Consider the following 11,741-nt stretch of genomic DNA (forward strand, 5'->3'; position numbering starts at 1 on the left):
TGTTCCCCAGGCTTAAATGTCATCAACATGTGTTCCCAGAGCAATAACACAAGTGACTTGTTTTCTCAGGGCAATAACACCAGTGATTTGTGTTCCCAAGGCAATAATGCCAGTAACTTGTGTTCCCTGGGCATAAACACCAGCAACTTGTGTTCCAGGGCAATAATGCCAGCAACTTGTGTTCCCAGGCAATAACACCAGGAAATTTTATTCCCAGGGCAATTACACCATAAACTTGTGTTCCCAGGCAATAACGTCATCAACTTGTGTTCTCAGGGTAAGAACACCAGCAACTTGTGTTCTCAGGTCAACAACCCCAAAGACTTGTGTTCCTAGGGCAATAACTATAGCTACTTGTGCTCCCAGGGCAATAACACCAGCGACTTGTGTTCCTGAGGGTAATAACACTAGTGATTTGTGTTCTCAGTGCAAGAGTGCCTAGTGACTCATGTTCTCAGTGAAAATAATGCCAGGGACTTATTTTCTCAAGTCAATAATGCCAGCAACTCACTTTCTCAGGGCAATGATGCCAAACCATTATCTCAGGGCAATAGCATTAACAACTAATTTTCTCTGGGCAATAATGCAAGTGACTAGTTCCGAGGCCAATAGTGCCAGCAACTTTTATTCTCATGGAAATAACACCACTGACTCATTTTTTCAGGGCAATAACACTTGTGACTCATATTCCCAGGCCAATAACGATAGTGGCTCATATTCCCATCACAATAACGACAGTGAATTGTGTTCCCAGGGCAATAGTGCCAGTGACTCATGTTCCTAGCGCATTAACGTCAAGTTCCTCATTGGACGAGTGGGTTATGTGCTTGCCTACCGATTCAATAGTCCCAAGTTCGATTCCCTGCTCTGCCAGCGTGCAATTAAGAGGAATTTGCTTCTAGTGACTAGAAATTAATTTCTCTATATAATGAGGTTCGAATCCCACAATAAGCTATAGGTCACATTGCTAGGTAACCAATTAGTTCCTAGCCACGTAAAAATATCTAATCCTTTTGGCCAGGCCTAAGAGAGCTGTTAATTAGCGCACTGGTCTGGTTAAACTAAGATATACAACAATATTGTTGGCTTGTGTTCTCTGGGCAACAACAGCAGCAACCTGTTTTCTTATGGCAATAGTGCTATCAACTATTATTCCCATGCCAATGAAGCAGGGAACTCACGTTTTTCTGGGCTATAACAACAGCAACTTGTCTTCCCAGGACAACAATTGCAGCAACTTATGTTCTCGTGACACTAATGCAAGCAACTTGTGTTCTCAGGGCAATAATGCCAGTGACTTGTGTTCCCTGGGCAATAATGGGGCAAATCGCTTTCTGAAAGCAATAATGCAAGTGATGCATATTCTTAGGGCAATTATGCCAGTGGTTCCTATTCCCAGCAAAACACCTCCAGTGACTTCTGTTCCCATGGCAATAACCCCAATGACTTCTTTTCACAATGCAATAATGCATGCAAATTGTGTTCCCAGGGCAAAAGCCCCAATGACTCATGTTGTCTGGGCAACAGCACCAGTGGCTTGTTTTCCCAATGCAATAATGCCAGTGTATTGTGTTCCGAGGGCAATAACCCCCACCAACAATATGTTCTCTGGGCAACAGCACAGGGCTGTTTTCCCAATGAATAATGCCAGGTCTGTGTTCCGAGGGCAATAACCCACACCAACTTATGTTCTCTGGGCAACAGCACCAGTGGCTTGTTTTCCCAATGCAATAATGGCAGTGTATTGTGTTCCGAGGGCAATAACCCCCACCAACTCATGTTCTCTGGGCAACAGCACCAGTGGCTTGTTTTCGAAAGGCAATAATGCCAGCGAATTGTGTTCCCAGGACAATAACCCCAACTCATGTTCTCTGGGCAACAGCACCAGTGGCTTGTTTTCCCAATGCAAAAATGCCAATGAATTTTGTTCCCATGACAATAACACCAGTTTTTTTTTTTTTTTTTTTTTTTTTTTTTTTGTGGGGGGGGGGGCAATATCAAAACTGACTTATGTTCTCATGGCAATATCACCAGCAACTCGTGTTCTAAGGGCAATAATACTAGTATCACATGCTCTTATTGCAATGATGCTTACAAGTCACATTATTCCCAGTGCAACAAATCCAGAGAGTCCTTTTCCCAGAGCAATAATGTCAGGGACTTATTTCTTCTCTCTAGAAGAAATGAGCCACACAACTGCCGAAGTAGAATAACCAAATGTGTACAAGTGATTGGCAAGAGTATTTATAGCCTATGGAAGTCAATGTGGGATTTCAGAGTGTATGAAGGGTTTATTCTCATTCGACATTCATACTTTATTACCACAGAGAAATGCTGATTCAATAATCGCTTCTTACTGAACCAACTTTCCTCCAAAATAGTGTCATGTGGACACTCAATGCTAATTAAAGACAAAAAGTTGAAGCTTATGAGGTGTAACATATGTGACACAAGAACTGATGAGGTAAAGAATATTACAATTCGTATAAATAGTAAAAATGTTAGTCACAGTAAAAGGATGGATCACAGTTTCTTGCAATTGTTTAGTCAAATTGGAAGAATGAACAATGATAGGTTATTAAAACAGTGTAAAATCCAGACGTATTAGGTTGAATACAATGCTGGTATCTATATATGCTGACCTTGGCCGTTTAAAATACTGTATTCCCTTGAACCCCAAAAGCTACCTACCATAAATCTTCTGTACAACATAAACAAGAGAGAGAGAGAGAGAGAGAGAGAGAGAGAGAGAGAGAGAGAGAGAGAGAGAATTTCAAAGACGTACCATTGCAGCTGAATATCAAAACCACTCATGTGATTCAATTATTCAAAGAGGCAGCCAAAGTAAATGTGTGTATATATACATATATATTGTACATACATACGTGATATATATATATATAGTATATATATATATATATATATATATATATATATATATACACACAATGTGACTGCCTAAATAGGATTTCATTAGCAAATATGTTTAGCCGCTAAGTGACGCATTACACGTTCCAAGGCCTAAATAATGAGGTCTCGTTCCCCGAAAACCGAAGGTATGCATTAGGGAGCTATCAAATTGGAAAGCTGTGTCGTGGCTTCCGTTCCAAGGGGGTCGCGTGATGATTATTGTTAGTGTGGATGAGATTGCTTCACTTTTAAGGTTTGCATGCTGACTAGGTCGGGTCGCCCAGCAACCGAGTAAACACACAGTGAACGTGCGTAGCTGAGGTCTCTGGGTGCTGCGTGCGCGTGTGTGTGTATGCCTTAGGTATTTTCCTTTTATTCAAATTTTAAGAAATATATTTAGAGGTTTCCCGGTTAGAACTGGCAGCAATATTCTGATTTCAATGTGGAGAGAAATAATTTGCGTTTCCTTTGTTTGAGAGGGAGAAAAATAGAGCACCACACATACCAAGGAAAGAATGTGAACAAATCACGTGAATCCAAAGGTTCATCTAGCATAATAAAAAGCACAAAAAGCCGAACGTCGATCTTTAAGGGCCAATATCTCATACTGATATAACACAAGTTTCAAGGACTGCTGCGGGTTCCATACACGTTCAATTATAACAAGATAAAGTTATCAAAAAATAAAGGCTGACTGTAGGATAATCTTCTGGAAAATCAATGATTGCAAACTGTTGGCCAATTCGGAAAATAGCTACAGGAATTAAAACAAGCCTAGACTTACGAATGCATGCCAACTTTGCAAGGAAAAAATCACGTGACATAACAAGTGCGAGGATATACAATTCTAAAAATTTGGTGGAGGAAAAAACTCATATAAGTCAAGACAATCATTATACTATATTAATCCTTTGTAAAAAAAAAAAAAAAATTACACGTATCCATAAACTGAGCTTCTTTTGGCCATATGACACTGAATGCCTCCAATAAAAGTACGCGTATTCTGCTGTCATTCGCTAATGACCTTGAATGCTTAGAAATCCTGCTTCCAGTAGCCACAGCAACAGCAGTGTTCGGACGTAGAGTTTGTCGCCAATCTACGCACGCTGTTCGTCGCGTTTCAGTTTAAAGTTTTTTCTCTTATTTTTTTTTTTTTTTTCACTGACCATTGAAAGGTTTTTTCTTTTCATTGATCATGCTGTATGTCAATCTGGCCATTCATAACACGTAAACCATGCACTATAAACTTACTTTCTCGAGTAATGTAATTTTACCGTTAATATAGAATATTATAATAACGACGTAATATAAATACAAATGCGCACTCAAAAAAATAATAAATAAATAAAATAGTGTATTAGTACAGATTAAAAAATTATTTGGTTTGGCTAAAAGTGAAAAACATTTACACTTAAATAATGTGAGGCTGAAGTAACGGAATGCTGTGGCTAAATATTGGCCTCTAGAGAAAACTTCGTGGGAGTAAACTATTCATTTTGGTAAACTGGCAACGAGGGAAAGAAATGTATGAAATTGGGTACCCAAAGTGTGCGGAAATGAAACCCTTTCAAATACGACTCCAAATGACTTTATTTCCCGCAACGTAACTGACTCCTCATCACAAGATATCGAGAAGTTTGTATGGAAGACTAACATATGATTGATCTCACTTCATCTCTATGCCCACACGCGTCATCATTATTATTGGCATGATTATAACGAGGAAAATTTTTTTCTACCCTTGGATTGCGACAGATGTGAAAATATTTAATAGCTGAAACAAAAAAGAGTGACATTTTCAACCAAATGAACAAATAAATGCCCATCTGCGTGCGCAGGAAATGCCGACTTTCTAAATCGAAGGAACTCTGAATGAAAAGCCTTTGAATAGAGAATATGCAAGAAAAGTAGACCTCAGTAACTAAAGAGCGGCAAGTATTAATTTACATTTAAGAACGCCCAGGTTCTAAGGAAAGATTTCAAGGCTGAAGAATGGGACAGCGCCAAGAGCGGATGAGGGAGGCTGCAGGAGAGATGCCACCATGAGGTACGAACTGTGAAAAAAAGAGTGACAGACCACAATGGGTAAAACAGAAAGGATGGAAGAGAAAGGAACAACTGCTCTGATCCACACAGAGGTGACCGGAAGAATTATAGCCACGAGATCCCTTTGTATTGTACTCGATTCGACAATAGAATTTCGACTGAGAATGAAAGATATGGATTGATAAGGGTTAGATGAGTGTCATTTAGACACGGGAGAGAAACCGTTTTTCTCTAGATCAAGTTTGTTTGGAACAGTTGTGCGAGAAATTCGGGTTAGGAGCGAAGGCGAAGGAGGCATAGTACGTGCACACCGGGAAATCTTAAGACTGGACTGCTAAACATGATATGAAGTTTGTCGATGTACCTACCTACCGTGTAGGTTATCTACAGGGGATGTTCATAGAAGTGTATGTCTATGAAGGAAGTGAGACGTGATGGAATATGCATGCATGGAAATGGGTTGTAAGCTGTAATAGCTGGTAAAAGATAAAGCTGTCCAATATTTCTTGAGGCAGAATCATAAGAGAAGTCTGACAAAAGCAGGAAACGCAGGTTCATAGTCGTGCATACAATGTTAGTCATTACAGTGTAAAGAAGTTGCAAAGACAGTTATAAAGAATTTGGGGCCTGTGAATGTATCAGCGGGGAAGGCAGGAGGGGGAGAGGGGAGGTTAAGGTGCTGCAGTGGGCTCAGCTATGGAATATGAATTGATTATGTCGTCTAAGCTCTCTCCACTCGGGTTTATCCTTGATAGTATAGTGATTGTTCTTTCTTTCCCGGCCCCCTCTCTCCAAGGAGACAGAGAAACAGAATACACACAAACGCATATATCATACATATTATTCGAGCTACAAATGTTCTTTAATATCTAATTAGCTCTACCTCGGAATTAATATATGTTCATACAAGGTCACTGAAGTCCTGATCGAAATTATTATCAACTAAAAAATTCTCCTTCGGTTTACATATATGAAAATATATTAATTCTGAGGTAGAGCGAATTAGATATCAAAGGACATTTGTAGCTCGAATAATTTATATGAATCACGGTGATGTGATAATTATTCATATATATATATATATATATATATCTATATATATATATATATATATATATATATATATATATATATATATATATATACAAGAAATCACATCTAAAATCGACGAAAAGCAATTAGAAAAATAATGATCATAGTAATCAGAATTCTTTCTTGGCAACGCACAATCCTTAAAAGCCGCAACCAAGGCAGGCGACCACTCCATTTAAATCCGACACGCAATGAATACATACGTTTCAAGTTTAAAACAAACGAAGGCTAAGTTTACATTAAGAGCTATAGCAACGAATGCCACGTCACAAGGCTATTCTAAATACTGTATTCCATCTATAAAAGAGAGCTATGGTGTGAAATGACGCACGTAAGGATATATTTTATAAAACGTGTTTATACCACCATAATTGTCCTTTGAACACTTTTTCATGAATGACTCCAGAAATGAAATCTTTCAAGCCAAGCGATGGGGCTCTCCCAGCCATTCAGCGCCTCAGGCAGTGAAAAGAGAATGTTGGAGTGACTGAACAGCAATACATGGCAAGTTACCCGGAAAATATACGAGATGATATTCCTGCTACCGTGCTCCCTGACGAAACTTCCCTTCCCCTTGCACAGAATTCTTCGGCAATAAATACAGAGTATAGGAATGAAGGCACGAAAGAAGAGAACGGGGAAAATACATAGGGCAGACCCATCATGTATCACAGGGAACGGATACTAATAAGTCCGCTTTCATTTCTCAATGAATTTTGAAAAGGTTTCCCTAGAAGAGGAAATTTACCAGACCCTCCAAAACATCACTTTATCTTGTCCGTATCGTTTGCTCTTCCTCACTAGGCTACTTATTCAATGTTTTTCCCTTCCGAGCCTTCCTGCCAGTGATGATACAGCATCAACTATCAATAACTAGAAAAACTAAAAATTTAACAATCAAGTGTGTGCGTGTGGAGGGGGGAGGGGGGTCGACTGAAGACATGGCGCTAACAACCTTATCTTAAACAATTGCTGAGAAACATTCTGGAGACAATCCTTTAGAGAAAAGAGAAGTAATGAACAAACGTGTCTGTGTGTGTAAAATGGACGATGCTACCCATACATAGGCACAACATTCCAGCAAGGTCTACAGACCTTAAAAGTATTCCACATTTCTCTCATCGTACAGAAGAAACGGTAATACTTTTATTCGTAGCCATGTTAGGGAGTCTCCCCTTCACAAAACATGCATTTTCCTCAGTTATGTTAATAGCCCTTGACTAACTTAAGCCTTACCCACCATCTCGTCCGCCCCCCTCCCCCCAAAATCTCTCTCTGCGTGCACAACTCATTGTAATTTAACACCAGTTGAGTTTAATATTACATCATTTACCGTTAGTTACCTGATATGGCATACCTTCAATGCATGACTACAGCGTCAACACAAATCATAAATTATACAGCGTCAACACAAATCATAAATTATACAGCGTCAACACAAATCATAAATTATGAAGCAGTGCGCTCGAACTGACACAAACTAAACCATCTTTCTTTCCTTCTCTTCACACGCGTAGGTTACTGATGCAGCAGTTCTTTTAAGACTAGCAGTGATATATGAAAGCGCTGTTTTGGTTGTATGGTATAGTACGAGTCATGCGCAATCATACAAACCCTGTTTGTCTATCTAGCCTAAGAAGGCTTTTCTTGCTATACTACCGGTACTATAGTTTCTAGTTTATGTCAGTGGTATGCTGGGCGATAACTAGGGCCATCATATCACACGAAATACGAAACACATTACGCTACTGGAATTTGCATCTGTTCCGCACCTAACGTCTGTTAGTCTATACTCTATAGTATCTATACTAACCAGTCAATCTCTCTCTCTCTCTCTCTCTCTCTCGCTGCCTTAGGCCAATTTAATCAACATCGCTCTTGCTCCCTCTCACTTTCTCTATCGATATAAATATGAATATCCTGAAGATATTTTACAATGCCTGTTCAAATGATATCCTAGAGTACAGAGCTCATTACTGGAACTGGAATAGTATAATATTCAAATATTCAGGGCACAGGCCAAGCGCTGTGACCTATTGGGCCATTGCTGAATATTAATATAGTTGAAACAACTGACAAGTAAGGGTGGAAGTAAGAGAATATGAACCGAGATATAGCAAAAGGAATGAACGGGGTTACAGCTAAGGGCCGAAGGGACACTGCAAAGAACCTCAAGTAATTAATGCCTACTGTGCACCATGTGAGGTACTACACTGACAACACTAACCCCCTACGGGAAGTACAGTATTACCGGTGCGTAAATGTTCTTTTGCAAACATTGAAGTGTAGAAGTGTGTTCCATAATAAGCAAGTAATATATAAAACCTGTACGATAAAACAGATATATAAAACAAAATCGTCAGGCAAGTATTGTCCCTTAGTTAATAAGTACCGATATCAGACGATAGCGAACGCAGCGCTAAGCTCGCTAAACTCATAACTAACAACTGCACAACAAGAAAGTTACTTTAACAAAAACTGACGAAACATTGGAATCATTTGCGTTAATTTTTTGTGTCGCCTGTCATGGATGGAGCCTTCTTAATGGCAAAGCAACAAACTGCGCTGCATCATATCTCTCGAGTTAGCTATATTCATCAGTAGGCTTACAGAAATTCGTGATAATAATTTTAAAAACTAGGAGCTCAGTTTATACATTTGACTCGTACATCTGGCCTTCACCTCATAATCCCACCTTGAATTTCCTCGGGGGGCGGGGAAAGGCGTCCTTTACGCCTGTGGGAATCAATGTTGTTATAATAGTCACGTGACGTTTGCTTAAAAAAAATGGATTTGGCATACACGGACCTACAAAAAAAGGCTTGTAGTAGCATCCAAAGAAAATGTTTACTTAGTGTTGAAGATGATATGAGAGTTTTTAATGGTGGAGTTTTAATGTCTAAAATGAGTTTTTTTTTTTATGATGGAGTTTTAATATGCATAATCTAAGTGAGCGGCGTATCTATTACAGATGGAGTGATACTTGAAAGTGTCAGGGAAAGACCTTAGATGTAGGTACAAGGTTGTGGGATGTGACATTATTAACTCAAGTACGGAAAGTGAAATACGACAGATGTCTGCAGATGATACCTACAGTCCTAATCGAGGGTAGTAAAGAGAAAATGAAGAAAGTCTCTGTAAGTGGAGAAAGCTGATCACAAAAGCGATTAAGAATAAGGTTATGAGGGTAAATGGAGGCCGGATCGATGGTAAAATGACTCGATAACGCCTGGTAGAGGAATGGAAGTGGCTGGCTCATGTAGGTATAGGGAGGAACAGCAACGTATGATAAGATAGTAGGATGACAGAAGCAGCACGTCACAGAATAGGTGAAGCAATAAAGAAACCAGTGTGTGTGTGTGTGTGTGTGTGTGTGTAAAACTGGTAAAAGATTGGAATGTCTAAAGAATATGTGAAGGGATTAGTGAGCCAGTTCCCCTCTATTGAACAGAAGTATGGATGGATGTTGAATACAAATAAAAGAAAACCAAGTTGAAACTGGAGACGGACTACGGTTGCATCGCGTGTGCCACCTGAAGAACCGAAAAGAGCAACAAGTCAAGTGTGGAGAGACATGGAAATGGTAAGTGCGTCAGCGTAAGGATGTTTAAGTGTATTTCGAGGTGATCCCATCATCGGCAAAGAATGGGGGACAATAGGTTGGTGTAGAGAGGCTGTAATTGAGGAGTGTTAAGAGGAAGGAGAGGAAGATCCGAGAGGCGAAAAATTTTCGTATGCAAAAGGGGTATTGGAAAACCAATACTCCAAGAGACGCAAGCAACGCAATACCTTGTAAATTCTTAAAAATAATAATGACGGGACACTTATCAAGTGAAAATGACTTGATTTTGCAACTTACAACAGCATGTAAGGGATTGGGAAGCCTATACACTGAAAATGCGTTATTTTAAATTTGTCCTTTTTCGTTAATATCTGCTAAATTAATAAATCAGTTGCTAATAGAATCTTCAGCAGGAATTTTCACTTTTTGCACAATGTTCTGGACACCCATTTTCGTAATATGTCCAAATGAAGAACCACAGATAAAAATCAAACGCAGCTTTTGATCAGAAGATTATATACAGCACAATGCATTTATGCATTGAACAAGCTTCATTTAGTTAGCTATAGCCTCACGACTCGCACTTAATTCGACACAGAAGCTATAGTATAGTATAGGAGAGGGAGAGGGAGAGAGAGAGAGAGAGAGAGAGAGAGAGAGAGAGAGAGAGAGAGAGAGAGAGAGAGAGAGCTACATCTCTCTGCTCCAGTCGGTCAGTTTCCCAAATTGTACGAGTTTCCTGATTAGGAGAATAGTTCAAAACGATTCTAGTACGTTCTTTTGGTTAAAGGAACATATGTATATTTCAATGTAAAATTACTCGGACATCAGAATCGTGAGCGTAAAAGCGTGCCACAGGATTGAGTAAATTGTCAAAATTGTCGGTTCAGGCATAATAACACTCAAAGTTTTGTTAAGTTGACTTTATATCACTGAGAACTAGATCAAGTCAGTTTCATAACGAATAAACTACAAGACAGGACCTAATCCTTATAAATAAAGCGTTACAATTAAAGGATAAATAACACAGCAGCTGCAAGAGTCGAACCGAGTAATCGGATTCACTTTCTGGTTTGAATTTGGTATTTTTCTTCTTAATCCTCGTATGGTTGTACCCAAAATCTGAGGTCAATCCAAGTTTATATCAGAAGTCAGTTAAACACATATTCATAGACCTCAGATTTTGTGTACGCCTATATGAGGATTAAAAAAAAGCAGAAACCGAATTCAAACCACAAAAGTGAATCCACCACTAAGACAGATCTTGTGGTTGCTACTTTCTTTATCCTTTAATTCTTACGGCTTTATTTATAGGAATAAAGTTCTGTCGTGTAAAGTTTACAGTGATAAGAAACGACCTTACAAAACTTACATTGTTATTGTGTCTGCTCGGACAATTTGGACAATTCTACTAAATTCAATGGCACATTTAGTCCAGAAAAACTATCCACAACAAGAGAGGAATAGCAGTCTGATAAGGACCTCAAAACACAAATGAGAAAACTACTCACCAAAGACTACCAGAAGGCAAAGGCAAATGCTGGTAATAACCAACATCTTCTGGTGTATAGAAGCCATGATGCTGTTTCCTGAAGCCTTATTTCTGCTCGCGAAGGGGAGATGCTTGATGAATGACAATCAAATTGAGCAACGGCGTGGTCATGGGTGCCAGATGTTTGGGCGCCCAAACACACGATCGCTGGATCTCGACGATGGTGTTCTCCCTTCTGGCTTCTGGTTCAAGGTGTTGCAAAACTCAGGACCTGGCGCCAGCTCCTTTACCGCTTGTGCAGGGTGACCAACAACCGCTAATCTACAGATTAATGCCAAAACACAACAACTCTGCTGAATTCACAGGATGTAGCATAGTACTCAATCTATATACATTTTACCCAAAAGACATATCCCACTTAACGAAAAATTTACCACAGACAGGATTGAGTAAACGCTCAATGTCTGTCCTCCTGTTGGTACGTCCCGTTGACAATGGCGACAAAACACGAGTGCTGGTTGCCGTGACTCCAACTCAACAGTAATATAACAAAACTGAATAAAGCCCCCGCCCCTCAATGAGTCTACGCTTCCACACGTTTCACGGTAATTGTTACAAGAGTAAAAACTGAATATTCCA

General features: G+C 39.4%; 1 protein-coding gene across 5 annotated transcripts in view; it reads right to left on the bottom strand.

The window, feature by feature from the left end:
* Positions 1-11,419, bottom strand: part of LOC135219819 (uncharacterized protein DDB_G0271670-like) — a 217,081-nt gene extending 205,662 nt beyond the window's left edge. For 2 of the 5 annotated variants that reach the window (XM_064256911.1, XM_064256908.1), the window contains exon 1: positions 11,122-11,411. In XM_064256911.1, the coding sequence (XP_064112981.1) occupies positions 11,122-11,188 (67 nt within the window). In that variant the 5' untranslated portion in view covers positions 11,189-11,411. Of the gene's footprint in view, positions 1-11,121 lie in introns of all 5 variants that reach the window. The other 3 variants (XM_064256910.1, XM_064256907.1, XM_064256909.1) reach the window with 3 other exon arrangements.
* Between the last annotated feature and the right edge of the window lie 322 nt (positions 11,420-11,741).

The sequence above is a fragment of the Macrobrachium nipponense genome, chromosome 1 (assembly GCF_015104395.2).
Source record: "Macrobrachium nipponense isolate FS-2020 chromosome 1, ASM1510439v2, whole genome shotgun sequence".
Lineage (NCBI taxonomy): Eukaryota > Metazoa > Arthropoda > Malacostraca > Decapoda > Palaemonidae > Macrobrachium > Macrobrachium nipponense.